Source organism: Heterocephalus glaber, unplaced genomic scaffold, assembly GCF_053883595.1.
Source record: "Heterocephalus glaber isolate CG9 unplaced genomic scaffold, H.glaber_assembly_v1.0 deba00001594, whole genome shotgun sequence".
Classification (NCBI taxonomy): Eukaryota; Metazoa; Chordata; class Mammalia; order Rodentia; family Bathyergidae; genus Heterocephalus; species Heterocephalus glaber.
The window spans coordinates 11,510,758-11,538,184 of record NW_028258369.1 but is presented as its reverse complement, the minus strand read 5'-3'; the positions used below and the strand labels follow the sequence as shown (position 1 = coordinate 11,538,184).

General features: G+C 42.2%; 1 protein-coding gene and 1 long non-coding RNA gene across 5 annotated transcripts in view; one reads left to right on the top strand and one right to left on the bottom strand.

Moving 5' to 3' along the window:
* Positions 1–17,113, top strand: part of LOC110345966 (uncharacterized) — a 67,280-nt gene extending 50,167 nt beyond the window's left edge. Inside the window, exons 3-5 of the long non-coding RNA XR_015444108.1 lie at positions 12,582–12,699; positions 13,721–14,182; positions 16,169–17,113. This is a non-coding gene — a long non-coding RNA (uncharacterized LOC110345966). The remainder of the gene's footprint in view (positions 1–12,581; positions 12,700–13,720; positions 14,183–16,168) is intronic.
* The window catches only part of Phka2 (phosphorylase kinase regulatory subunit alpha 2), a 67,251-nt gene that overhangs the window by 16,927 nt on the left and 22,897 nt on the right, over positions 1–27,427 (bottom strand). For all 4 annotated transcript variants that reach the window (XM_004866151.4, XM_087193671.1, XM_087193670.1 and 1 more), the window contains exons 5-19: positions 25,855–25,937; positions 23,994–24,074; positions 22,602–22,700; positions 20,685–20,831; positions 19,854–19,907; positions 18,986–19,108; positions 17,109–17,204; positions 14,043–14,150; positions 12,047–12,125; positions 9,923–10,057; positions 9,144–9,253; positions 8,095–8,239; positions 7,760–7,838; positions 4,587–4,756; positions 3,154–3,327 (exon numbers count right to left, since the gene is read on the bottom strand). In XM_004866151.4, coding sequence (XP_004866208.2) covers positions 3,154–3,327; positions 4,587–4,756; positions 7,760–7,838; positions 8,095–8,239; positions 9,144–9,253; positions 9,923–10,057; positions 12,047–12,125; positions 14,043–14,150; positions 17,109–17,204; positions 18,986–19,108; positions 19,854–19,907; positions 20,685–20,831; positions 22,602–22,700; positions 23,994–24,074; positions 25,855–25,937 — 1,683 coding nt within the window. The remainder of the gene's footprint in view (positions 1–3,153; positions 3,328–4,586; positions 4,757–7,759; positions 7,839–8,094; positions 8,240–9,143; positions 9,254–9,922; positions 10,058–12,046; positions 12,126–14,042; positions 14,151–17,108; positions 17,205–18,985; positions 19,109–19,853; positions 19,908–20,684; positions 20,832–22,601; positions 22,701–23,993; positions 24,075–25,854; positions 25,938–27,427) is intronic.

Genomic DNA, 27,427 nt, shown 5'->3' with positions numbered 1-27,427 from the left:
GACCACCATGCACCATACACCAACAAGACTAGAGGGTCTCTCTGAAGAAGGTAGAAGAGGGAGGGTGTCTAGGTGAGGGATGAGCAGCACACCTGAAGGCCTAAATGCATTCCTTAGGAAGACCAAGCAACTAGAGATCCAGGGAACCAGACCCTTACCCTTGAAATAAGAGAATGAATAGGAAACTGTAGACTATCCCTGGGAAATCTGATCAGCCACTCACAGAAACCCAGAGGCCAAAGCCCTACCCATGTGCTTGCAAATTCTCCTGCAGGAGCCCTGGAGGAAGGGCTTGGAGGTGGAAGACAGAAACCTAAACAAAGAAAAAGTGACTTAGGGCAAATGGAAACCATTCAAGGAGAAGAAAATATAAACCTAACCAAACAAAAACCAAAAGGTCTGGCATTAATATTCTTAGAATAGTAAGTAATTATATTTCATGCATGAAATAACAGATAAAATTTGGTAATAAAGATTTAAAACATGATAAGTGAAAAAACTCAATTGAAGTGGAACAATACGAGGATGATCAAAAATATGTAGTTAATGTTTAAATTTAAAAAATTTCTTACAGTAAAAGACACATTGCCATTAGTCCCCCTCAAAATGTTTCCCCTCACTTTGAGCATACTTACTGAAGCAGTTCCGGAAGTCCTCTTTTGTGAGTGTCTGCACAAGGTGTGATAATAAATAAGATGAATGTTGCTGCCAAATGCCATCCAAAGAAAAGGCAGGTTCCTAAAATATTGCGGTGTACCCTCACCCACCCTATTCACCAGATCTAGCAGTGTGACTTCTGGCTCTTCCCCGAAGTCAAAACGACCACGAAAGGGAAACATTTGGAGTCAATTCAGGATATTGAGGCAGCCCTGACAACTAAAGACACTCACAAAGGATGACTTCCAGAACAGCTTCAGAAAGTGGTAAGAATGATGAGATAAGTATGATTTAAGTGAAGAGAAGTACTTTCAGGGGGATTAATGGCACTGTATTTTATTATAATAAAGTTTTAGTATATGTGCTGCCGAAACGAGTGCACTATAATAAATTTTTAAAAATGTAAATATTCACCATATTTGTTGATCACACCTCCTAAGTTGAGGCAATTGTACTCAGACAGAAATATAAGAAGCACAAGAACAACAATAAAGACTGGGAAGTCAATATTAGAATCAGAAATACCAGGAAGGAAGAACAAGAAAAATTAAGGAAGGAAATGAGCCAAGTAAGTTTTCCAAAAAACTTTACAGGATTGAAAATCATACGTTTCCAGATTAAAAAGGCCCACTGAGTACCTGATAGTGAAGAAAAAAAAAAAACAGCCAAATCAAGGCACATCACTAAATCATCAGAATCTGGAAGCAGAGAAGATCTTAAAAACCTTCAAAGTGGGCTGGCGATTTAGCTCAGCGGTTCTGCCGCCTGCCTCACAAGCGCAAGGTCCCAGAGTTCGATCCACGGTACCAAAAAAAACCCAAAAAAAACAACCTTCAAAGAGAAAAACAGTTTATATTTGAAAGATCAAAAATAAGAATGGGTGTCTTAGTTACTTCCTCATCAATGGGACACAATACCCGACACCCAAAATTTAAGGAAGGAGAGGTTTATTTTGGCTCACATTTCAGAAGTTTCTGTTTGGCAGGCTTAACACATTCTCATTGATTTGAGCTACCAGTGGTTCAAGCTGCTTAGCAGTGAGACATACAAATTACGGCCATGTCGTTAATGTGTTAAACACAGAAGTGGTATGGTGGACAGGCCTGGGTGGAGGAAAGTTGTTCTTGTCATGGTGGCCAGGAAGCAGAGAAAGAAGAGAGGAGCCAGGGAAGGGGATCTATCTACCCTTCTAGGTCACACTACCTACTCGCCTCTTCCGACCAGACCCCTATAGCAAGTCAGCTATATCACCCCCATGATTCAGTCACCTTCCAGAAGCCCCACCTTAAGCAATAAGGCTTTTGGGGGACAGACTTGATCTAAACCATAACAATGGACTTCAATTTTTCATTAGCAATACTGGTAGTAAGAAGACAATGAAGTGATGCTCTGTAAACTTCGAAAAAAAATGTATTTTCAACCTAGAATTCTGTATCCAGCCAAATGCTCAAATGCCTATGGGATATTTATAGATATTTAAGACTTCTAAGGTCTCAACAATGTTACCCACCCTGCACTATTTCTCAAGAAACTACTCAATGTCTTCCACCAAAATAAGAGAGTAAACAAAGAGGAAGATTCGTGATACAGAAAACAGGAGTGCCAACCCAGGAGATATGTCAAGGAACTGTCCACGATGATAATGAAGGAAGATTCCAGAATAAACCATTGCAAACATGGAGGGCAACCAAGCTAGAAGGGGAAAGGAACTTCAGAAAAAAGCAAGTTGAGGGCTGTCAATACCATGCCCTGTTCCATTGTAACATTTTTAAAAACCTACGGAGACTATTCTAATATATTCTGCTCCACCAAAAGAAAGGGATATATTGAAAAAAGGGAACATACCAGATTCAGGAAACACCTAAAGAGATGAGCCAAGGAAATTCCCAGGACGATAGGTATACAACAGGCCCAAAGTGCAACTGGCCCAGAATGGAAACTCACAGACCTCCAACTATTGGAATCAAGAGATTCACCAATATGATTGACTTTGTGGAAACTTGTATTGTAAACCATTAGAAGATGTAGAAAGAAAGCAAACGGAAAGACAGGGCAACTAATTTTAGAAAAAGTAAAAATGGTAATATAATCATAGTATACTATAATGCTCAGTTGAGAATATTTTGCATATGTTCAATAATATAAAGAGTAGTGATAAAAGTAAACTTTAATACAACTTCCTGGCAGATTAGGGGAAATGAAATAGAAGAGTGATGATTTAAGATAGCTGAATCCTTACCACATAACAGAAAATCAATTAAATGGTACAAAATCAGATTGATGCATCAAAGAACAGAAGTAATACACATTATTTTAGAAATGTGGAGCTATGTAAATGTCAGAAGAGCTAAGAGTTAAAAGTGATGACTTCTGAATAGAAGAATCAAGGGAGGAGTGTTGTCTTTTAGGATTCTTTGACTTTTAAATTATGTTTATATATTACTACTTTGATAAAAGAAGGTATTTTAGTAGGCAGTAAAAAGTTTAATTACATACATGGAATTTCCAGACCCTTTGCTTTTGCCATCACAGACAGTATGTCCCGAGTGGAGTGGATGGCACTGAAAACATGGGGGTCTTCCGTCTTCTTACAAAGAGGGGGCAAGTAGCACCTTGAAGATGTGCTTTGCAGAAGGTGGTTGATGTACTGATCAAGTTCATCTTGGTTTTCTGTAAGTCGACAAGCAGAAAGAACCAATGAAAACAAGCTGCAGAAATATCCTATTGTAGTATAATAGCTACTGTGTGCGGCAGGCAGCACTGAGTAGATTTAGTTGAAGACATTTAGATACAGTTATTTGCACCCCTATCCACCCCCAAAGAACAATAAGAGAATAGATATAATGTATGTGTTTACACATTTATTGTTTAGAAAAACATTTTCCAAGGAAAAGAAGGTAATGTTTACATTGCATCATCCCAAGATGAGCTGCAGAATCTGTAAGACGACCTGAAGGGTGGCAGACAATGCCTGGTCTTTTGAATTTTTCAAGAGTAAGCTAAGCCTTATGGAACTCTCAGCCCTAATTCCAACTACATCTAGAAGTAAAAACCAGGTCACTTTGACCCAAAATCTTGCTTGGTTTCAGAAGTGTTAGGTACTTGGGGTTGCATTACTCACATTTAATCAAACCTAGTGTTCTGCAGTTCCTTTGAAAATTCAAACAATGTATTTTTTATCTTCAGAATATATTTTGAGGGGCTGGGGGTATACCTCAGTGGTAGAGTGTTTGCCTAGTTTGTGCAAGACCCTGGGTTTGGTCTGGGTTAGGGCTTAGTTTAGCTGTGAGAAAAAAAGAAACCATTAAGGAATAAATTGGAACAGGCAATGTAAATGAATTCAGAGGTACCTGGAGCTTCCACAGGCAAATTATATATATGTTGTGAAAAGTCCTCAAACCTGAAACTATGTCCCTCTGGTGTTAAAAATAAGGGCTGGGGATTTAGCTCAGAGGTTCCACTGCCTGCCTCGCAAGTGCAAGGTCCTGAGTTCAATCCCCAGTACCAAAAATAAAAAAATAATTAAAATAAAAATAAGACTCATTTTTAAGGGCATCATTTGCAGTTTCGGTTTTTGTTTGTTTTGGTACTGGGGATTGAACTCGGGTCCTTGTGCTTGCGAGGCAAGCGGCAGAACCACTGAGCTAAATCCCCAGCCCCAGTTTAGGTTTTTAAAGTGGCATTTTATTACATACAAGTTTCAGAAGCCTCTTTGTTTTTTGTTTGCTTTTAGCTTAATTGCTAATCATTTTTTTTTTGGTACCAGGGATCGAACTTGGGTCCTTGCGCTTGTTCAGCAGGCGGCAAAACCACTGAGCTAAATCCCCGGCCCTATTGCTAATCATTTTCTGTACTTGAATCTTAGGGTTAATTTTATCATAGTGCCAAGGTTTAAATGAATTCAACAAACAAAGCATTTCATGCAATACCTTGATTATAGGTGTCTTCCAAATATCCTCCCAGATCTGAGTCACTATCAGGACTGAAGCTCCCTTCGCTGGTGTCATCGAACAACTTCTCATCACAGTCAGGATCAAGGAAGGTCAGATAAGTGTAGAATGACGTGGTGAGGAATTCCGACAGGTTCCCTAATTTTACTCTGCCAAGAAGACACCATATTGAAGATGCGGTGGACAAACTTCTACTATGAGTCACTGCAAGACTTTTCAACAGCCAGGTGGCACTTGTGCCAGAGTCAATAAAATATTTTCAGCAGATCACCCAGTATAGTCAGCCAAGAAATTAAAATAAAAATTCAACAGCAAGTACAAAATGAAAGCACACAACATATTAAAAGCAAAGGAATCATGCTGATTTCTTAATTTCAAACCTGACAGAAATCTATTTTACCAAACCAACGACAAATTTTACAAAATACATCAAACAGACTACTTTTAACCAGAACCAACCTGTTCCCTCCACCCTCAAAATGACTGGAACAGAAGCAATGATTCTGGTGCATTGTCCCTACCATGAAATGTGATCACACAGGGGTGTTATGATGGGAGAGGCACATCTAGGAGCCAAAGTTCTCTCCAGAAGGAATGTGGTGGACCTGCCATCCCCAGACTGGAGCAGACACCCCGAGGGGCTGGGAAAAGTTTCACTGAAAACCAGGAGCCAGGTTTGGCAGCCTGGGATCCTGCAACAGAGGCAGCAGTCCCCATGTTCTGCAGGTCGGTCCCCAGATGCTGAGAGCATGTGGGATCCCCACCCTACAGTAAAAAACATTCTTAAAATGTCAGATCCAGAAGCAGAAAACAATGGGATCCCTCCTTTGAAGCTACCAGAAACAGCTGAGGACTTAGTTTAAATAGCTACTGAGAATGTGTTTAAGGAGTAGATTGGAGCAGGCAATGCAACTGAGCTTACTAGCAAATGATGTCAGGAAAGAAAAAAGCCTGCCCTTGATGGGACAAAAAAACCCCGACTTTCCCCTGGAGAGCCAAGGGGCCAGTTCTAAGGATTGTTCCCTTGGGGTTGGGGAAGAGGAGGTGGGCTGGAGTGAGAAAGGGCAATGGAGAGCTTTTTTCTGATGAAGGTGAAAGGAGTTGGGTTTATTAGGCTAAAAGAGCCCAAAGCCTGAAAGGCAGTCACTTAAAAAGGCTTTGGTAGCAAGCTACCCAAAGTAGTTCCAGGGGAGTGGAATCCAGTTTAGCCTTTTAAAAATCCTCAGGCCTTGGGCCGGGGATTTAGCTCAGTGGTTTTGCCATCTGCTGCGCAAGTGCAAGGACCCGAGTTCGATTCCCGGTACCAAAAAAAGAAAAAAATCATGATAAAAGTCCTCTGGCCTAGAGGAAAAGCCCAAATGGGATTCAACCTTAATTATCAAGAACCAAGTAAGGGATTAAGGGATATACCTCAGTGGTAGAGCATTTGCATAGCAGTTGAGGGGCCCTTGGTTCAATTCCCAGCACCAGAAAACCAAACCAAACTTTATAGGAAAGATGGCTGAGGGAGCCTAGACATTCCAGTTTCTTCCATGGTTTTCTTCATGGTGTGCTATAAACAGGAGGCCCTCTGCTCAGGGGTTAGGGGCTGGGGCTGGGTTCATGCAGGGCTTCTGCACCTATTCATTTGTGTCTCTCACTCTCTGAGCCTACAGTTCCTTGTCTTTCAAATGGGAATTCAGCCCACATCATAAAGTGAAAACTAAATGTGACAACACAATGAACACACTCCAAGTGCTCCACTGACTCTACACGATGTTCTCTTTACAATCATCGGATTTCAATAAAATATTTTCCAAAATGGCTCATCATGGGCCTAAGGTATTTTCTCTTGGTCATGATGCCACACATCAGGTGGTAACTTTTGCAAACCAGAGGTGAAATGTTCAGAAGTAGTTGCAGATGGAAGTTGTGGTGCTAGCCCTGGAAATGTAGGCATCTGGAGACCATCTCACTGACACTGCAGAGAGAGGGGCCAGGAGGAGCTTGCAGGAAAACAACAGCAAACCTGCAGCTAGCTCTGTGGGCAGAGGCACTTGATGCCAGACTTAGAAATACAATGACTGAACCTTGAGGGCATTATGCTAGGTGAAATGGCCCAGTCACCAAAAGACAAATGCTATATGATTCCACTCATATGAACTATCTACCTAAACTCATGGGGACACGAGTTAGAAGGGCGATCTCCAGGGGCAGGGGGCTGGGGGATACGGAGAATGGGGAGCTGTTTAATGGGTATGCACTTCAGTTCTGCAAGATGAAGAGTTCTTGAGATCTGTTGCACAACAATGTGAATGTGCCTAACACTACTAACCTATACACTTAAAGAGATGGTTTAGATGGTAATGTGTATTTTACCGCAAGATTTAGAAATGACTGACTTTTTGTGATAGAAGAAAAGAACATGAAAAGGGGTGACTTCAACTCCCAAACACTCTCAGCAATTGACCTTGCATCAGGGAAACTGGCTTCCATCAATGGAAGCCTCCCTGAGGCTGCACGGTGAGTTTCTCTTGGGAGGCCTTCTGGTGTGTCCCAGGGGATTCAGAGAGAGAGAGGAGGGCACAGACAAATTCTCTGCCCTGTGACACTCAAAACAGGATGGGGTTTCTGTGGAGGGCCAGCACCATTATCACTCCAGGAGCAACTGCTGTACTCTTGCACCTGTAGACCAAATGGTTCTTATTCTACTGAAGCTGGGGGGAAAGTAACATTATGCAGGCCCATTCAGGTGCTCTACTCCAAGGGGCACTAAGGAATTTGTCAAGTTTTCTTAAGGCACACTCAAGTCAAGCATTTATGGAGCACGTGCAGGATCCTAGGCCAAGTGTTTTCTTCCATGAAACACAGCACTTCATACATGTGCTCCAGAAAAGATGCCACTTCAGACAGATTGACATGTTCACTTCTCTATGCCCCAGGGCCTCTTGGCATCTGTAAAAGCTGCTTAACACATATCAATTGGATACTGTTTTAGACCTAATTCAAGTTTCACATAGAAGAAGGGATTAAAGTTTTAACTTCTTTTCTGCTTTAAAACTTCATGTTTCTAGGTTTAGCAACTGATATGAAAAATGGAAGAATGGAAGCAAAAGACTTTAAGTAAGGTCAATGAGACTCATTTTCTTAAAAAAAAAGAAATCATAAATTACCTAGCTCCTCCAAAATATCCATCCTCTAGTTTTCGAATTGTAGAAAGAACTGCCGAATGAATGTCTGAGCCATCATTTGCTAAAGAAAAAAACAATGATGAATGAATTTACTTAATCTGGGAATACATTTTGTTTTCACCTATGCACTTAGATGTTTTCATCAGCACAGTCTAATTAAAATCCTTATGGCAGAGAAGGCTCCTGAGATAAGAAATCAAACTGCTAGGAAGCCCCTTTAGTACTCAGCTCTGTCCAAGGGAGTGGTTCTAAACATTTGGAAAAGGGCCCAAACCACCCGTGGGGCATGACCCAGCAGTTATAATCCCGGAAGTTACTCAGCATGGTGTGTGTGACGGGGAAGGTGAGCGTGGGTCTGCCCGTCATTCTCCAACAAGTGCACAGATAGGCCAGCTCGATCCTCAACATCTCCACGATCATCTCGTTGTCCAGAGCCAAGTAGAAATGATGCTGGTCAGTGAACTGGAAGTCAGAGCAAGCCAGGTAAAGGGCCATCCTTCACTTATTGCCATAGAATACCAGCTGTCACTCAGGACAGCACCACTCCTAGAGTTTTATCACCAGGGAAGATACTTAGCACTGGGTTTAACCCGCAGAGAGGGGCCGCTTTCCTCAAGATCAGACAAATCAACCTGTTACCTGCCTTGGAGCTGTGGCTACATTAGTGTGGAAGCACTGCCAGTCTGTTTTCAGCTCCTTGGATGGGGCTTTAAGTACCTTGCCCAACAGTACTGTCTCTAAGAGCATATCAGTAACCCCTTATTTCCTATTCTTTCCAGGGCTACTGGGTTTGGAGGTAAGGACCTTCAGGGCAGGTGAGAAGTGGAGACTTCACCTGACTGATGCCTGGTTAAAGTCAACTAAAGGCACTGTTGCCTGATGTGGATGACAAATTGTTCTCCTGAGCTCTGTACTAGAGCATACTCAGCTCTGGACTGAACTTTGGTACTAAGAGAAATAACTCATGGGGCTTAAGTGAGCAGCATGGGTTAGGATGGAAAAAAGCAGCTGTGGCTACTAACCCAAGACCCCATGGCCAACTGTGTACCCAAGTAAGCAGGACCCACGCTGTACCCCATACTGGCAAAGCAACCACACCGTTAGTCTTTCTAGGAACCCTAATGGATGGAACAATATTCGGTATGTGTTTCCATGGGCTAGTTTTCTTTGGAAACAAAAATTCTGAAGTTCCATAATTAGTGTATTCTATAGCCCAATAAGGGAGTTGGAGTCTGGAAATCAGACTGGTGGCATGACTATTAACATTAGGGGCATACTTCTGCTGTAGAGAAGGAGAAAAGCTTATTAGACAGAAAAAAAGAATAAAAGAATGCCAGCTGTCTTGCAACTGCCCAGCTCTTCTCACCTGGGGTGTAAAGGTAAAGATCTGATTTCTAATCACATAGAGTTTCGAGGTTCCAAGGACACCAATGTGCCGATATGGTCGCCCACTCAATTTCATATTCTTATTCCGTCCTATTTGAAATGTAAAAGAGAAAGCGGAGTTAGAGGAAATAAAGTAACAGCTAATCTCAGTGACTTAGGCTAAGGCTGGGCTTACTTTTATGTTAGACAACCTACTCAGGAGTTTGCTTTTTCTAATACCATTGTCCTTTAAAATGGAACAAAGCTGAATGTAGAAACAACCCTTTCTTCTGTTCATGTATGTATGTGAATAGCACTGTTTTGATGTATATGGAATAAAACTATTAAAAGGAGTTTATAAACATTTACTTTTGATTTATTTAATATCTACCCATAAAACTAAAAGATTCTAGAAAATAGAGCCCCCTCCCATTTCAATGGGTAAATGAGAATTTTCTGATACCACATAAGTTAGAAGTGCTACCAGGACACCAATGATTCTTTCCATGTGAATTTTCACAGGCAGTTCCTCATTTACAACAGATGAGCTGACTGGTCTGGTGGGCCTGTGGTGGTACCGGCTGCCGGGGCTGAGGAGGTACCACCGCAGGATGCTTGTTTTTGTATTCTTCACATTTAAACAGTGCAACCACCTGCTTAGCACTAGCTTTGCCCAATTCTTTAGAACTTATATACATTACAGTCTTCCTCAGGCCCGACTCTCTACAGAACCCCAAGATGCCCTTTGCCAAACATGCCCTGCTATTTCCCCCCACCTACCAAGCTTGGCATATAAGTGACTAAGAATCCGGCCTGGCTGGACCCGAATTGGATGAATGTCAGCGATGCTCTGGACGTTTATTCCGTGTTTCCTCAACAGCTCCTTAATGTGATTATTTTCTGCCAAAACAGTGACTGTGAACAAGAGCAGAAAATTGGTATCAGATTGATTGTGGCTCGTGTCTCTGCACACTGGTGTGCGTAACTGGTCCCTTTTCCTCTTCTGCCCAATGATAGGCACGGCAGTGTGCTCTCCACACATTGGCTGGCTTTGGAAATGGTGGTAATGGTCCTGCCGCTCTTCCTGGTTCTCTCTGTCCTTGCCATTCCTCAACACCCATGATGCACGGTGGGTCTAAGAGGGCCTAAGAGACTTCTAGAAATTGTTTTCAATAGATTTCACTCCAACTTACCTCATCTCAAATAATGTCTTGTCTCCTTCTGGGTCTATATTTTATTCTAAATCTTTTGTTCTGTTCACATAGGGTCAGGAGTGAAACAGCTCCCTCAGGGGACACCATGAGAAGCCTGTGCCCCTGCTCCCAAAGAGCAGGGAAGAGGAGAGCAACATAGTGGAGGTTGCTCACAGAGGACACTTTAAAAGGATGCGAGGGAGGGAACATCTTTCCCTCCACAGAAACGGAAGTGGCCCTACCAGCGGAGATGCTGGTGGAAGTGGGCCAGTCTGGACCCTCCAGAAGCACAGCACAGGACCCCACCAGTGGGAAGAGCCCTTTGGAGCTGCCCTGGGCCCCATCCCTGGGTGGATGAGGGTGGGCACCTGGCTCTCCAGCAGGCAGGGAACTCTGAGTGCCTAACCAGGGGGCCCTTGGGAGAGGGACACCTTCAACATCAGGGATCAGCTGAGTCACACTTGCTGTACTAGTACTGCTGGGCTACCAAGTGGGCCTTCTGATCATTTTCACTCATTCTATTACATTAAAAAAATGCTAGTCAAGACCCATCAACCTGTCCTGACCTGCAGTTGGAAAAGCACTTTTGTAGACTTAAAGGAGTGATTAGCAGAACATGCTCTGGATAAGTAACATGGAATGCAGCTGAGGCAGTCTTATCTGGAAGTCACAAGTGGGCTCGCACTTCTGGCCGTCAGCTGAGGGTCCTTGAGTAGGTAGGTTAACCGCAAAGCCTCATGTGTAAGGCGGAGATGATAACCATAATTGTCAGAAATTTTCCGAAATCTGAATGTTGTGAAGTTCTTGTGTGTCCCGCATTGGTTCTGACACAGTACTGATTGGGTAGAACACCTGCAGCTCAGGTCACTACACTATGGAGAGGTGCAGTGGCCACAGAGAACAACGCTTTTCATTTCTTCACTCACTGTTTTCAACATAGGCCTGTTTGTACTAATCAACACAGAAGCTACTACAATGACGTAGGCCTTGTCCTTAAGAAGCAGATGGCCTAATTTAGGGACAATAAAGTGTGCGTACAATGGGCCATGACATTAGGTGGTACATAAGTGTTCTACGAGGCATGCAGCATGTACGGAGCTGCCTGGAGATCCTCCAGAGGAGGAAGGCAGGAGGAGGGAGCAATGTGTTAGGCGCATACCACCAGCCAGCCCTGCACCACAAGCTTCCTGCACTGCAATTTCTGTTCTTCCCAAGTCCACTGGGGCAGGGGCAAGGGCAAGAGCCCTAACAGCCCCAAGCATGGTGGAGTCACTTGGCAGTGGCAGCCCACACTGGCCTCCTACCTTTGTGAAAGAGGAGCTCACTGGAGAACAGGGGGAAGGAGACAGGGCCAGATGACATGTGGCAGATGGCAAGATCAGAACTCTAAGCGGGGAATGGATGACTTCACTTGGGTTCTGAGTTCTCATCATGCTCTTTTCAAAGAGTAACAGTTCTGAAAAATGATACTCAGTCTCATGTGCCCTATTGTAATCAAGGTTTAGATTTAAGAAAACAATCATTCTGTGGAAAGTAAATTTGTGCTTGGGAAGAATATCATTGAGTGACTGAGTTCTATAAAGTATCTTGCAGAGCTATATGCTGAAGCACATACAACTTTTAAAAAATAAGAGACTAAGGAACAATTTCAATGAACACAAATGGCATTGGTTTTACAAATTAGAGATGAATAGAAAAAATGCTCACAAACCTTGTACTACAACATCAGGTTTGACTGACGTGGAAAATCTTCTATTTAAGGGATCGATTTCACCAGTGGCAAGGAATCCCTATGAAGAGAGGAGCATTAACACTATGATATATTGATTAACTAAAATTTCACTTTACACCTAAGTTTAAAAGTAACAAATTTGGGGGCTCAAAGGACTCAGAATTATGTTTTTTGAGTGAATTTCTTACTTTCTCTGAAACAGAGTACGCTATTCAGATGCCACTGATAAGTGCAAACACAATAGCATGCTGGGCACCTGGCTCTGGCCCATCTTTCGTGAGTGAAAAAAAATGACGCCAGTACTTCCTGAGTCCCTGCATGTGCAGTGTCACATTTATGCCTCCTAACAGGTAGGTTCTACCTTCATCACCATATTATAGGTGGAGAAACGGAGGTAAAGGTGCCTGAGGGAAGTGGCGGAGTAAAGAGTTGGCCCAGGGCTGCTTGAAACACAACAGTCCCCCCACCTTGGCCAAGTGTGTTTTTTGAATATGCTTCTTCTCGCACTTTCTAGAAATGCCCTGAGCTCCAAGAGGGGATTGAGGTGTTCTAGGAGCTCTGTAGAGGAAGTACACCTGCTGCTGGGACAGAGGAAGACCTTTACAGGGGAGAGGAGGAAGCAGCGGAGCAGAGTAAGTTATTTCCCATCTCACTGATGCAGAAATCTGAGCTGGAAGGTACTGTAGAGATAACCAAGTCCAAGATTTTCACTCTACAGAGGAGGAAACCAAGGCCAAAGAGGTTAAGGGACCTACCCACAGTCACAGAGATAGTCAAGAGACAGGACTGGCTTTCCAAAGGAGATATATGTGTTTTCCATACTAATGAAAACAGAAGTGTAAAATACAATCCTTACTCCCAAGGATATGAACACGAAACTGGGCAAGCCAGACATACCCACGGAACCATTGTTCCACCTTCAGCAGCAATAGCTCCCACTGGCTGCTTCCACTGTGCTATACTCACCAGGAACCCGGTGGCATTCTTGTTTTTCCCAGTACTGTGGATTAAAACCCAGGGGTACTCTACCACTGGCTACAAACCTAGTCCTTTTAAAAACTATTTTATTTTGAGACAGGGACTTGCTAAATTACCCAGGCTAGCCTGAACTTGCAAGCCTCCTGCCTCAGCCTCCCAAGAAGCTGGGATTACAGGTATGCATCACCACACCCAGCCCCAGGGGCATTCTGACTCACTGCTCCTGCCCCCATTTCTACAGCTGGTGGAACACAGGGCTGAGCCAACTTCAGAGGCTGGCAGGCCCTCACTCTCTTCCCTGGACTCCCATACACGTCCTCCAAGGGCCCAGAATGCTCAGCTAAGCAGGATCCACTGGGAAGAATGAACCCATTTAATCAAGTCACCCATACTTAGGAAGGGTGGAGGATTCATTCTGAGGGCTCAAAAACATTTTTCAATAGAAGCCTAGGGGTAAGTTAAGGCTTAGCAAGAGGAAATATGTCAAGGGGAAGCAGATTTTCTTTGGGGGTTGTTGGGAGTGGTCTGAGGGACCACCTGACAAAATTCACCAGACTCAGGCCAGTGGCCTCCTGTAGAGTTCTGATGAGCCCTGCTTCCTGTGCCTGCAGCTGGGGCTGGGGGTGAGGGTGCTTTCTGTCCATTTAGTAGTTTCTCAAAGCCTGTATCTTCCAGGATCTGACATCATAATCCTGCCTGAGAAGCTTCCAGCTCCTGCTGACAACCAACTCAAACAGGTTCTAGCCTCAGATCAGGAATACTGGCAGGAGAGGGACAGAGAGTACTGACTTGCAGCTGGCCTGAACTGGCTTAATGTAAATATGGATATACAAGGTCAGGAGTCAAGCCTGGGAGCTAACACAGCCAAGCTGACCTCAAAGGCGTGAAGATGCAAAAGACATTCACCACCATTCTGGGCAGAGAGCCCCTATGCTCTTTCAGGGTTCCCTGTACCTCCGATGGGATGATTGCCAACCTGAAGCCACCAAGCTCCTACCTCTGCCAACAGCGAGCTGAGGATGTACAAGGACTGACCCCACAGATGGGGAAGCTTCCCCAGAGGAACTCTGTCCACTGTGTTCGGATTCTTGTATTCTTCATCCACCTGGTAGAGAGAGCAAAGCCCAAAGTCAGAATGTAAGTAGATAAAAAGGCCAGAGATACCTTACAGTGGGGAGTGCACTGTGAATTTATAGAATGGTACTCATCCTCCAGACCAACTTTGTGCAAGTGCTGGGATGTGGGACCCAGAAGGTGAAAAGACCCTCTCTTGGGGCCATATAAGTGGAAGAGAGAGAAGGCCAATCTAGTCCTGATTCCAGGCCAGTGTTCTTCCTGAGAATACTTGGATAATAGGCTCTGGAAGCCTGGCTTGTCTCCTTCATGCACAGCTGTAGGCATCAGAAGTTCCACAATTCATGCTAACATCTGGCTATATTATTGGTAAGATGGTCAAAAGCAGCAACCTATAGCCACACAATGGATGCTAGATGACACGTCTGGCTTTTCTCTCATGCTCTCCCTTCCTAGGGGTTTATAAACTGTGTGCCTGTGCAAGGAAATTACCAGAACGTGGTACTATTTCTTGAGGAAAAACAATCTTGCTCCCTACTAGACCACAAACCCTCCATCAGGAACTCAGAAATCAGAACCCACTGGGGCTTTTGTCTCCTCAAAACAAAGCTTCTGTGTTCTTTCTGATGGACAGTACTGGCTGTACATTGCTAGTTAGTCTACGACTTTCTCTCTTCTAAACTCCATGCTGCCCTTAGATTTTTCAGTCATTGTAACATTGATTGGGGCCACATCATTGACCACTTTTTCCTCCAGAAAACATAGGTCAATCGATGGAAATAGGAAACAGTTATCCCCCACTAAAGAGAAAATCATACTATGAAGGTAGTCATTCTTTGTGGATTAATTAGCGATATTATTAATACAGTCAGTAAAACTTAATTTAAATTTTTTTCAGTAATAATAAACATTTTTTAAAACCTTAAGTACATAAACTGAATGGAACTAAATGTCACTAGTAATCAAATAAGATAATAGTGTGGAAGGAGATTCTCTAAAATGTCATAGTGGTTATCTTTGGGTAGTGGGATTAGAGATAAATATTTTCTTCTATCTATGCAATCCTGGGTGTTATATAGACTACAGAACTACTTTAACAATTAAATAGTACACTAAAGCTATTTAAAGCATCAGTAGTGTTAAGAAGGACTGAAAATATCTACAATGAGAAATATCTGATGCAAAGAAGAGAAAGCAAAGAAAGTGTCCAGGCCAAAAGACAGCCTCGCTCTGCCCTCCTCCCAACCATGGCCAGCTCCTGGCTTCACATGGAGGTGTCCTTTTCCCCTTCTCTCCACTGGGTCCCTCCCTTCCCAACCTCTTGCACACATCTTTGCTACTGCCTTTTCCACTGCCACTGCCACGCCAGTGGCTGCTTCCACCTCATGGGCTAGCTCCTCTGGCCCCCACTGGCCTGCATGGTCATAGAGATAGAGCTGGTGTGGGAACCACTTTTGTTTCCCAGTCTCTGGCCTGGCATCTGGCATAGAGCAGCTGGTCACTACATGTTTTCTGGGCACTTTCATTAGTCCCCATGCAGGGCCCTGCACATGGCAGTGCCCTGCACAAGCACCAGCTAAGGAAAAGTGAGGTTGAAATCCAAGCTGAATGCCATGATGTTTCTAATTTATACAAAGGTGCCGTAAGGGCCTTTGGTGACCCTGTCTGTAGGAAGCCTTCCCAGTGATCTCCACATGTTAATGTTAAGACTGAGGACCCTTTCTAGCTGGCATCTCGAGCAGCCAACATAAAACACGGTCAAGGTAAAACAGTGTCCAAGATTGGTGCCTAGCACACAAATGTAATCACTGAATAAAGCAGGATATTGTTACGATAAGTAGAAACCGAAGGTTAGAGTGCAGTCTAGAAGAGAGTGAGTTGATGAGTAGCTTTTTACAATGCACATCCAGCACTGTCCATCAGAAAGCAAAGTGCAGCCTGTAACACCTACTATTTCGTGCCTTTTGGTAGAAAAGGGATAGTTATTCTGTATCATAAAACCAGTAAAATATTTCTAAGGTCATTTATTTTCCATTATTCTGCTTCCAGGTTCCACATTACCTCCCACTGCTAAGTCTGTTTTGCCAAATGCCTCAGCACTGGAAAAGGAGGAACCTCAACAGCTATGAATGTGTAACTGCTGGAAAGTGACCTAGCCCCCACCGTCAGCCCCACTGTACCCACATATCCATAAATGAAAAAGGGATACATCTGCAGGAGATCTAGGTTTATAACACTTAGAAAACATCCCCAGCAGGCTCCATAGATGAATCTGCAGAGTGAGGGAATTTCTTGTCCTTAATCCAAGTTGCTCCATGACAGGCTTCTGCTGGTCACAGTCTCCTTCAGGCCCTGTCAGTTTGGCTCTCTAAAGGCCCTTTCCTCCCACAAGTACAATGATGAAGCTTTGAAGCATCAAGAGCATTGGCAGGGCAAATAGCCTTGAATGGAGAATTTTCTTCTAAACATGAAATGTTTACAGGGAAATTCTTTCCCCAAGATATGGGGTCCAGCATGACCTCAACAAAACTATCTTTGAGGATCTGCTTGGAACTGGACAGTCTTTTTTTTTCCTGGTGTAGAATGGCTTTTAACTGATGATTACTCAAACTCTAGCTTGGGATCTGCATGAATCAAAGGAAGAGATTCTCAACTATCCCTGTACACCAGGCTTCTTCGGTACTGTATAGGAACAGGGTTCACAACAGTGTTTTGGGCTCTGTAGCATTCTTTCTGCTTGAGATTGGGGAAGGGGTAGGTATCCTTCAAAGGGCTTCAACTGCTGCCTCCCCAAGAAGCATGTTCAACATGATTCCCCAAAGCCATAACTCCATGTGATGCATGAGAACACTGCCTAAGTCTTTAGAAATCACTTCAGGAGAAAAAGTGGTCATTGGGCTGAGAAGGGGGATGAAGAATACCAAAGGCCAAGCACCGATTCACTCAGTTCTACATAAACAGCACAAAGGGTCCCATGCCACCTGGTTACCTTGTCAGGTGGGACAGCATAGAGTTCCGGCACCAAGTGGATCCCATTCTGGCCTCTGATTAATATTCCCTCCAGAGCCTCTCGGTATTCTTGGATCTGGAAAACAGCCCGTCACCCTTACTATGAAAGAGGTCTGGTGGTCAATGCTGCAATGGTGGTGCAACATAGAAAAACAGTTCTCTTGGCAACAAACAGATTCAAATTCAGACAAAGGAGAAAAAAACGCACAAACACATTCTGATTGAGGAGTGCAGGAGGGGACCCTGCTGGTAGCAAATGTTAGCAGCAGCTAAACAGCACTGCTTGTTCCTCTGTTGAGAGCGTCTAAGCCCAGCCCCACCTGTCAAGCTTCTAGGAAAAGACAGAGTAGCCACTATGCAGTAGCTCTTTCTTCTTCAGAAGTCCCATTAGTACTCACAGCTATAATATGTATCAGATATCTTTCCCTTGCTGTAGTTAACTCATTTTACTCTTAATTTTTTACATATTTAAATTTTGTCTCACCAACCTGATTATAAACTTCTTGGGGTGGAAGCTATGTCTTAGGCAGCATGTCCAGTTCCACCTATAGATAGTTATCCACTGAATTACTGCTCGAGAAACATTTGATGCATACATAAATTGGATGTGAGAAAAAGGAAATGTATATACTGCATTTCATGTACACTGATTCTTAGAATATACTACTCAATATAATAAAAGCTACTGAAGCAAACCTTTCTACTAAACTAAAAAGCCCTAAAAGTGATAAAAACTAGTGCATTAAAAGAAGAAAGAAGAAAAAAACCCTCAGCCAGCCATCCAGCTATTTAACAAGTTTCTTCTTTGGAAAGCCCTGTCAACTACCTTTCAGATTTCATTTTCTTTTCATTTAAAATTTATGGATGGCAAAGCATGATCATGATTGTACCATTTAAAAATGTCAAGTGGAAGAGTAGAAGAGACAGCGTGGGTATAGGGTAGCAGAGTCTAGAGGCTTACAAGATTCCAAGTACAGTCATTTTTGTTTCCTTAGCTTCCTTTCTACGTAATTGTCACGTTTGTTCACAATTGAAATTCAAAGTCAATCCTTTTGAAACCTTTCAATAGTGGGATAAAAAGACAGAAGACTTAAGACCTAAGATAATCACTGAGAACAGGAACAACAGGGAGCAAGCCTGAGGTTGGGAGACCAGTTTGGAGGCCAGTATATTAAATACATGATATTATCTGAGCACACCTCTAAACTAGAGATAACAACATCAGAACCACTGGTTGATTTGGAAAGAACAATAGAAACAATGTAACTCTCTGGGATACACAGGACCATGCCTCCTAGTACTCATGCTCTGTCTAGTCTCCTTCCCACTGAATATGGGATAGCCTTTTAACCAACGAAATAAGATGACAGTGATACTTGGCCAGTTCTAGACCTAAGACTTAAGAAAGGATGGCAGCTTCTGCTTTTGCTTTCTGGGAGGAAGACAACCCTCATGTAAAATGTGTAAAGTCTCAGAGACTCCAATGTTGTCTGAAGCCCAGGTGAGCCATGTAGAGGAAAACCAAGGCCCCCACCAAGAGCCCAGCTGAGCTCCCAGCATCATTTGGTAGCCAACATCAACTCACCAGCCGTGTGAGTAAGGCTGTTTTGGAAATAGATCCTCCAGCCCCATGGAACTAACCCAGTGGACACCAGTAAAAACAGAGACCGTTTGTCCTTATTGGGCCCTGCCCAAATTGTAGGGTCATGGACAAAAAAATTAAAAGACTTGTTGCTTTCATTCACTAAATTTTAGGAAAGTTTTTCAAGTGGCAACATAAAACTGAAGCAGTGGTGTGATTTCTTGCACACTCTTACATTCTATTAATCATCAGCACACCACCCAACATTTTCTCACCTGAACAGGATCCCCATTGAAGACCCCATCAATGATGAAATAAGTCCAGAACACAGGCCACTCACATTCAATGTTTTCAAAGAGCTTGAGTTCAGCAGGGTCATAATGTAATCGGTTTGGGTCCTGGAATCAAATACATAAAACTTTTTAAAGGTGATGTCAGATTATATGCACAATAGCACTGTGCCTCACTGGGTTTCCCTTGCTTGTCTGAGTATAATAAAGCTATTTGGAGCAGTTTTTATGGTAAGATTTTAGAAAGTAAATCAAAAATGTACACAAGACTCCTTGGTAGTTTATACACTAAAGCGTCTTCTCTAACAAATTAACACCAATTTGCCTGTCACAATGCTTGGCAGGTGGTCTGTCTTTTATTTATTTTAATTTAATTTAATTTAATTTTATTTTATTTTATTTTGAGACAGAGTCTTACTCCATAGTTCTGGCTGTCCTTGAACTCACTATGTAGCTGAGGTTGGCCTCCAACTCACTGCAATCCTCCTGCCTCATCCTCCCAAGAGCTGGGATTACAGGCATTTGCCACCATGCCCGGCTTGATCTGTCTTATTTATATCATCTTATTAGTCACCGTGACAAAGAAACCTGAGGAGGAGGCCATGGATGGTCCTTACAAAAACTATGTAAACCACAGAACTGTTTGTCCTTTTCTACGAGCTGGCTTTAAACTACCAGCTTTCTGTCCTCCTGATGATCTTACTATTCTACTGCCTAACTCCAGGCATGCTGACTCCAAAATTAATATTTGTCTTTCCAATATTCCAACATATAATCAATAGAAGAAAAACAATACAGTGGCAACAGATATGAAGAAATTAAGGAACCATAAAAAACAATATTTAAATACAACCTCTCTTGGGGTTTTATAACCATCCCGGAGGAAGCGACAGCATCCATAACGTCCCTAGTAAGGTAGAAATAAAGTACATTTGATGAGATCAGAAGAATTTCTTTGCTTTTTAATTTTAATTCAAGTCAGTCCTTCTCTCTCTCTCCTATGACTCTTTTAGTAATACAACATGTACTAAATGATTTTTGCTATTAGTATAAAGAATTACTTTTAAAGTAGTAAGCAAAGTAAGTTCAGGCTTGATTAGTACTTGGAAGGGAATGCTGAAACATTTCATTGGAGTATTGGGGTTGCAAGAGTAATTACTAAGAGTTCAGTGAATGGCTATTCTTTTCATACTGATTTAATATATCACACAAAGAGGCAAAGGGACCCTCACATTTGGAGGATCCACTAAAGTGTTTAGTGTGATGTGTCACAGTTGTTGCATTTCACTGCAGAGCAAGCATTTTTTTAAAAAAACTTAATTTCACTTTGGGATTACCAAGTCTCTTGAAATTGCATGTAAAGTTTAAGGATATTGGGACATGTGCATTTTTTTTCCTTAGGTGATCTTTAAATGGTTAAGTAGTCCTACCTTGGAAATATGATAGTGGTAAGAATTGGAGTTCCAGCTTAAGTGCAAGTTCTGCTACTTATTAAGAGAACTAAGTCACTTAGTCACTCTGAGACTTCATTTTCTCACTTGTAGGCTCCGCTTTTCAGCTAGCTGCTTCATGAGACAACTAAGATAAACCAAGCCATCAACTTCACAAGTGATCTGCTCCATGCCACCATGTGAAACTGGCATTTAACACAGGGCAGAAGGATACTAGTGTGACCAGTGCTTACCTGGAGCTTGGAAATAATTTCACTTTTGGTCACATTCACAAGGTTTGCATCTTCCACTGCAAAGGCCGGGAAAGAAATGATAGAAAGAAGTCCGGCATCTATCTCTTTAGATGTTGATGCTCTTGGTAGCATAGAAAACAGAATAGACTGAAAGAAAAATAAAGAGGTGGTTTAACTTGGAAAATAATTAATAGTTAGTTGCAGTATTTAAAGACTATGACCTTAGCCCTAAGGGAACATTCAAATGAGTTTGCGAATTTGGAGTAGAGCTTTGCCCTACCAACGTGCACCTGCTGGCCAACTTTGTCTACCCGGTCAATGCTCCCTATTCCTTGGGGCAGAAGAAGGGGGTTGGGGAAAGTATGGTATAGCCTGCACCCTGTGCTGATAATCACTTGACTCCATTCCTTCCATGTGCTCTATTGACTTGGCCAGACCTTTAGGACACACTGGGGAAGAACTTCAGGGCTACCTGTGGCTGCAGGCTAAGGTGTCCATAAGAGACCATAAAAGAACATATATGAAGTGCCATCACAGAGAGGCTGGCTTCTATGCAATGGGATCAGTTGGGTTGAGTGACCCAGAAACCACTTACAGAAGGAGTCAAATCTAGAAGATCTCAAGAATGTTCAGGCAAAATGGTAAACAACAGAATTAGTTAAGTCCTAGAATCTTTTCAGGGTTACTTAGATGCACTACAATAGGCCTCAACTATAAGGTGGCTGGACTAAGCACTGGAAACTTGGAAGGAGGTTGAAATTATAGGAAATATTTGGGAAGGGGAAAGAGTTAATGCTGAGATCTAACATGTACAGACATGAGGCTAGATCCTTGCAAACATAAGCTCACTAAATCTTCCATATGAGAAAGGAATTAGGATATTATGTCCAATTTACTCATAAGGACTCTGAGACTGAGACATATAGACTCGTGCCCAAGGGCTTAAAGCCAGCAAGTGATCGAGGTAGGATTCTAGCCCAGACTCTGCTGGCTACAAAGCTCATGTTTTTCCACTAGACTAAACATCTAATAAAACACCAGTGTATGTATTCCCCTTTAAGGACTACTTATGACATCAAATGATTTCATCATTGTGTGAACACAGGCAAGTGTACTTACACAGACCTTAGAGATGGCATAGTCTATTACACACCTAGGTTTATGGTATAGCCACCATAGTATATGTGGTCCCTCATTGACCAAAGTATCATTATGAGGTATATGGCTGTAGTCACTTCTCCCTAGGTTTTCTCTGCCAGAAAACACAAGCTCCTACCATAAAGCTCTCCGTTTATAACTTTTTAGGTATCTGACTCTCTTTAGCCTTAGTGGGCCCTAATAGTTTATTGATTGACTAGCAAATGGTGACTTCCTATCTGCTTAATGGAATCCCCTAATCTGCATCAATCACCCTCTTCTGTGATCTGTATTTCAGGGAGTTTCTATTAATTTGCCATTTCCTCCATATTATCTCTCCTCCATTCTTCCCAATACATCCCCACCAAATGAGCTAGTGCATGCTAGTCATTCAATTTGGGGGCATTATGAAATAAACCTGAAAGAAAACCACTTATGTGTTCAAAAAGCATAAAACAGATTTTGCCTCCAGCAAAACAAGGTTGCTCTGATTGTTGACTCCATATACTTAGCATTATCGTGTCTTGTGTCTGCATAGTACTTTCTGGCTACACAGTGCTTGGACAAATTGTCTAATTTGATTTTCTCTAATCCTTACAATTATCTTGTGAGGCAGGAGTGGAAGGTCTCAGTATACCCATTTTATGGAAGAAGAAACTTAAGCTGAAAGGAGTCAAGTGTCAGCAAACCAGAAAGGTGGGGACTCTGAACAGATGCCCAGGCTTTCGCCTCCATGATTCTTTTCCCTTCTCTCTGGAATGCAAGAGCCTAAGCTGTTACCTGGCAGTGCTCAACCTCATCAGGCAGGACATGGATCACTGACTTGCGTCCTCCATAAGCTCCAAAAAGGTCCAGTTCATCAATTGCCTCAAGTGCTGCCTACAAACACAGGCATAAATTACTTTTTCTTTCTAATAAACATACACTCCAATATCTGGCACTCTTTTTTCACTAAGCAATCTAGCATACATATTTTCCCAAAGGCAATGAAACATATTTATAAAATCCAGCCAAAGGGTCCTATAGTCATGTTCTATCCTCATTTTCAGAGGATTGGAGCTTTCCTGTTTATTGCTGTTCACTCCAGGAATAAGAAAGAGAAAATAGGAAAACATTTCCCGTAATGAAATTAGTATTCTGCCAAAAAAAATGAAATATTAACAAGTTCATAACATCATGTGTCTATGGCACTAAATTTATGATTGGTTTTTCTTCCACCTATTTCAGTAGTTAACATCTATCATTTCGCACAGCTGGCACTTAGGAAAGTGAATTCTTTTAGTAATATATGTGTTTTCTGTCAGTTTACCTTAACGGAGCACATTTATTGTTGCTTTAAAAATTGTAGCTCTGGAAGCTTCACTTTGTCCAAAAAAATCTATTTTAGTCTTGAGCAGGAGGAAGAGAAGGAGTTACACAAAAATGTCCATGGCAAGATACAAACTGGTGACTCATAGATTAAATCTACTCCACAGGTACCCTGTTTGCCTTTAAGAGTATTTTCTTTTCCTCCTTCTCCTCTTCTTCCTCTTCCACTTTCTTTTTCTTCTTCGTTTTTTTGTTGAGATACAGTGTCACTATGTTGCCTAGTTTGCTCTGAATACCTGGGCTTAAGTGATCCTCCTGCCTCAATCTCCTGAGGAGGTGGGACTATAGGACTATGCCACTGCACTCAGCTTGAAGAATATTTCCTAAATGAGTTTGAGCTGGAACACCATTACAGGAAGTTCCCAGTATCCCCCCAGTATCCCCTCTCCCTCCGATCTTTCTACCTGGTCAGTCTCACTGGTTATTGTGACTAGCCTGACCTTATAGGCTTGAACTTGTGAGCTTGACCTACCAAGTATTCATATTCTTCAGCCCTCTGTATGACCCAGAAAGGAAGGCTGGACATCACGCCTGCAGCTTCTTAAACAACAGCAAGAGTTCTGACTTGTGATCACAATAGATGACAGGGACAGTGGGCAGTTATTTTTGGCCACATGCAGATTTCGGCATAGGAAGCTGACTTCCTTGACCTGTAATTTCATTTTGGCTGGGGTACATGTGCCACCTGAATTTCACATAGTTGCCACTGGCTTTTGAAAAATGTGCTAATCAGATTAAACCCACATTTGAAGATACCCTAAGCAAAGCAGTAACAACACACAGAAGGAACTGGACAACTGTTACCTTGGCCATTCCCACAGAGCTTGCATTCAATTCTGGAATGCCTTGATTAGTCTTATCACCACGTTCCCACATTCCATAGTCCTGAGGGGAAAAAAGCTTGTCATCAGAAAGCGAGAAAGAGGTATACAAGAAATGCCATGAAAAAATGATGCCTTTATGTTGCCATGAGCATATTGAAACATGAGTACAGCTTCTTGAAGACTTCTAACTTCGTGGTTTTATATACTCACATTCCAGTCTTCTTTAATTTCAGTTCATGTGACCTCTGTGCAGAATTTCAGAAGTACTCAAGTAGAACAAAAGTACATACAAGAATACTCTCAGATTTATTTCGAAAAGGTATTAATTTATTTAAAAAACCTCTTGATTTGTAGAGAACACAATATTTTATTTATCTTAAGATCAAATAAAGCACTACCTGTCTATTTAGCTAATGCCTTTGAGCTTATAGTAAATTGTAAGGTGGAATAGAAAAGCTTTAACACATGAATTATAACTATTTGAAATCAACAAACCCATTTAAATCTTATACTTACCATTACCTCTTGAGCATAAAAAATGCTCAGGAGCCAAAGTCAAAAGTGAGACACAGAACAGTGAACATAAATAGTATATAAAAATTAATTAATGTGCATTGGCTCAGAATACTGTCACAGAAGAAGACTCGATACTTGTGTAACTAACTTCAGTGATTCATATCTTCATTTTAAAATCTAAGTAACAAATACTGTTGTGAAATGCTTTGTGTACTACTGAAAGATTGCAACTGAAAAGGACAGGATCAATGCCAAAATGTCAGTTTTTATTTTTCAAGCCAAATAAGAGCGCTTGCAAAATGTGAACATTGAAAGTCAGGCATGCTTGAGCCACGTTAGACCCTGACCCGTGAGCAGGCCTTGTAGCTGGGCCTAGGCATGTTTCCTCCCTTCAAAGATCCAGTCCATCTTTACACCAACCCTGCAGCTGTATGACTTATCCTCAAAGCCTATTTTGATCAGCCTCCTGCACCCCACCTTCTACCAGGGTGCCAATGCTGCCTGCCAACTCTTCAGCCCAATTCAGGCTGGCCTGTGGGACATTTTAGGGTCTTATTTAAGATACACTTACTGGATTTAGACATAGCATGTGGTACATTTCAAAAACAACCCCCATACTGTATTCCAGAACAAAAATATGCACTTTGTGGGCCGAGGATTTAGCTCAGTGGCACCGCACCTGCCTTGCAAGTACAAGGCCCTGAGTTCGATCCCCAGTACCACCACCAAAAAAAAAAAATGCACTTTGTGTTGCAGTAACAATCTTTTTGCTCTGGTTTTGCTAACCTTCCGGTTATCCCCAAATAGCCTAGCTCTTGAGAAACTATGAAATGATTTAGATCTAAAATGTCCCCCAAAAGTCTCATATGTTCAGAAGTAAGGCCTTCAGAAAGTGACTGGATCATGAGGGCTAACTTTATCAGTGGATTAATCCATTGTTGAGATCATGATCTAATGGCATTTAGGGGAGGTGACAGAAACTTAGGAGGTGGGGCCTAGTTGAAGAGAGTGGGTCATAGGGTTATGTCTTGTCACTGGCTTCTTCCTCTCTGGCTCTTTCCCTCTTTCTCTGTTTCTTGGCTGCCATGATATAAGCAGTGTTCCTCTACTACGTCCTTCCACCATGTTTATGCTCACCATAGGCCTAAAAGCAAGGGAGCTGGCCAACCGTGGACTGAAACCCCTGAAATCATGAGCCAAAATAAATCTTTCTTCCTCTAAATTGTTTTTCTCTGATTTTGCCACATCTGAAAAGCTAACAAATTATATGATTTTTTTTTTTATGTCTGGCACACTGAAAAAAACCTACCAGCACTGATACTTACAGCAACTTTGTATGCAGCTTCTATGTAAAAGACAAGATTCTGTATGAAGGCCACCTCATCAAGTGTGAAGATAATACGTAAGCCTAGTAAAGAAAAAAATGAGGTTAAGAAGTTATGCTGTGAAGAGAACTGCCGCACTAGGAAGTAAATCCTTTTACCTTCATTTTTCTCCCTTAGAACACCAAAGATTAATTCTGAAGTGTTACAGTTAATGTCTGATCTCAGAAAGAGGAAGGAAGGAATGGGGGGGAGTGGGGGCAGAGAGGAAAGAAGGGAAGAATGGCTCTGTCTTTGAGTGTGTGCCTATGGAGAAAAGAGTTAAAGAGAAGGTATGGGGTCTCTGGATTCGTGCAGAGAAGGTTGCAACAATGCAAACACTGTAGCCCAAAAGAACCAGTGACACTGTCCTTATCCTCAAGTGAGCCAAAGAGAAGGGTGGGTATTTTTTCCCAGTGAAGATAGGGAAAGTAAAGCCTCAATTCCTTTCACCTCCTCCCCTGAAAACCCAGCTCCCAGGACCTGCCCAAGGGGCTACATCAACTCACTGAAATAGGCAGTGACCAAGGAAGCTGGTTTTCGCTTTGTCCCTGAAAATGCAGTTGGTTATGACAAATACACACATTTTTAAAGTATAAATCCTTGAAGCAGACATGGATACAATAAGATACCTACTCCTATAACAATAACAGAAGTTTAGCTAGCAAGCTTGCTTAGAAGTATAATTAGAATCAACTTGAGTGACTGAAAATGATTTAATATATAAGTGGTCTTTGAATGACATCAGAAGGAAGTAGAGATGAAGTCCAAACTGATACTGCAACATTTGTTATAATAGCAAAAAATATGCAAAGGAATAGTTAAAATGATTATGGTATATCCATTAATAAAGTTACTAAAATAATGTTTATGAAAAGCTCATACGATTAGAGGGGAAATGCTTTATAAAGGTATACTACTATGACTGAGGTATCAAACTATATTTTATGTAACAAAAAGACTATACAATGTGACATTAATATGTAAAAATGCATAGAAAAAACTTGGAGGAAACACATACAGATTAAAATTTGCAGTAAAAATTTTTCCAGAATATCTCTACTGGGGGGCCGGGGATTTAGCTCAGTGACACCATGCCCGCCTCGCAAGCGCAAGGTTGTGAGTTCAATCCCCAGTACCAAAAACAAAACAAAACAAAATATCTGTATTGAGCTCATAGTAATTTTCATAACCAAAAAGTACTTTTTATAAATGCATGTTTTATTCACAAAGCCATATTGATGCTACTGCTAATTTCCGGGATGGTTCTAGTTTCACACTTGCTGTCTGAAACGAACGGCAACCTCAGGGTGTCAGTTTGCTGGACTTCTGATTAGTGCCCTAAGACACCCTACATGCCTTAACCTGGGGAGCATCTGCAGCAGATGCCCTTATAAGGCGAGAGCCCACTTGATGCACAAAGATACCTACAATCTGGGGCTTGGGAGGTCTGGTATCCTGGCTGCCATAGAAACCAGCAGCTCTGGCCTAATCAGGAACACCATCGACCACCTACAAGGTGTGAGCTGCCTCACAC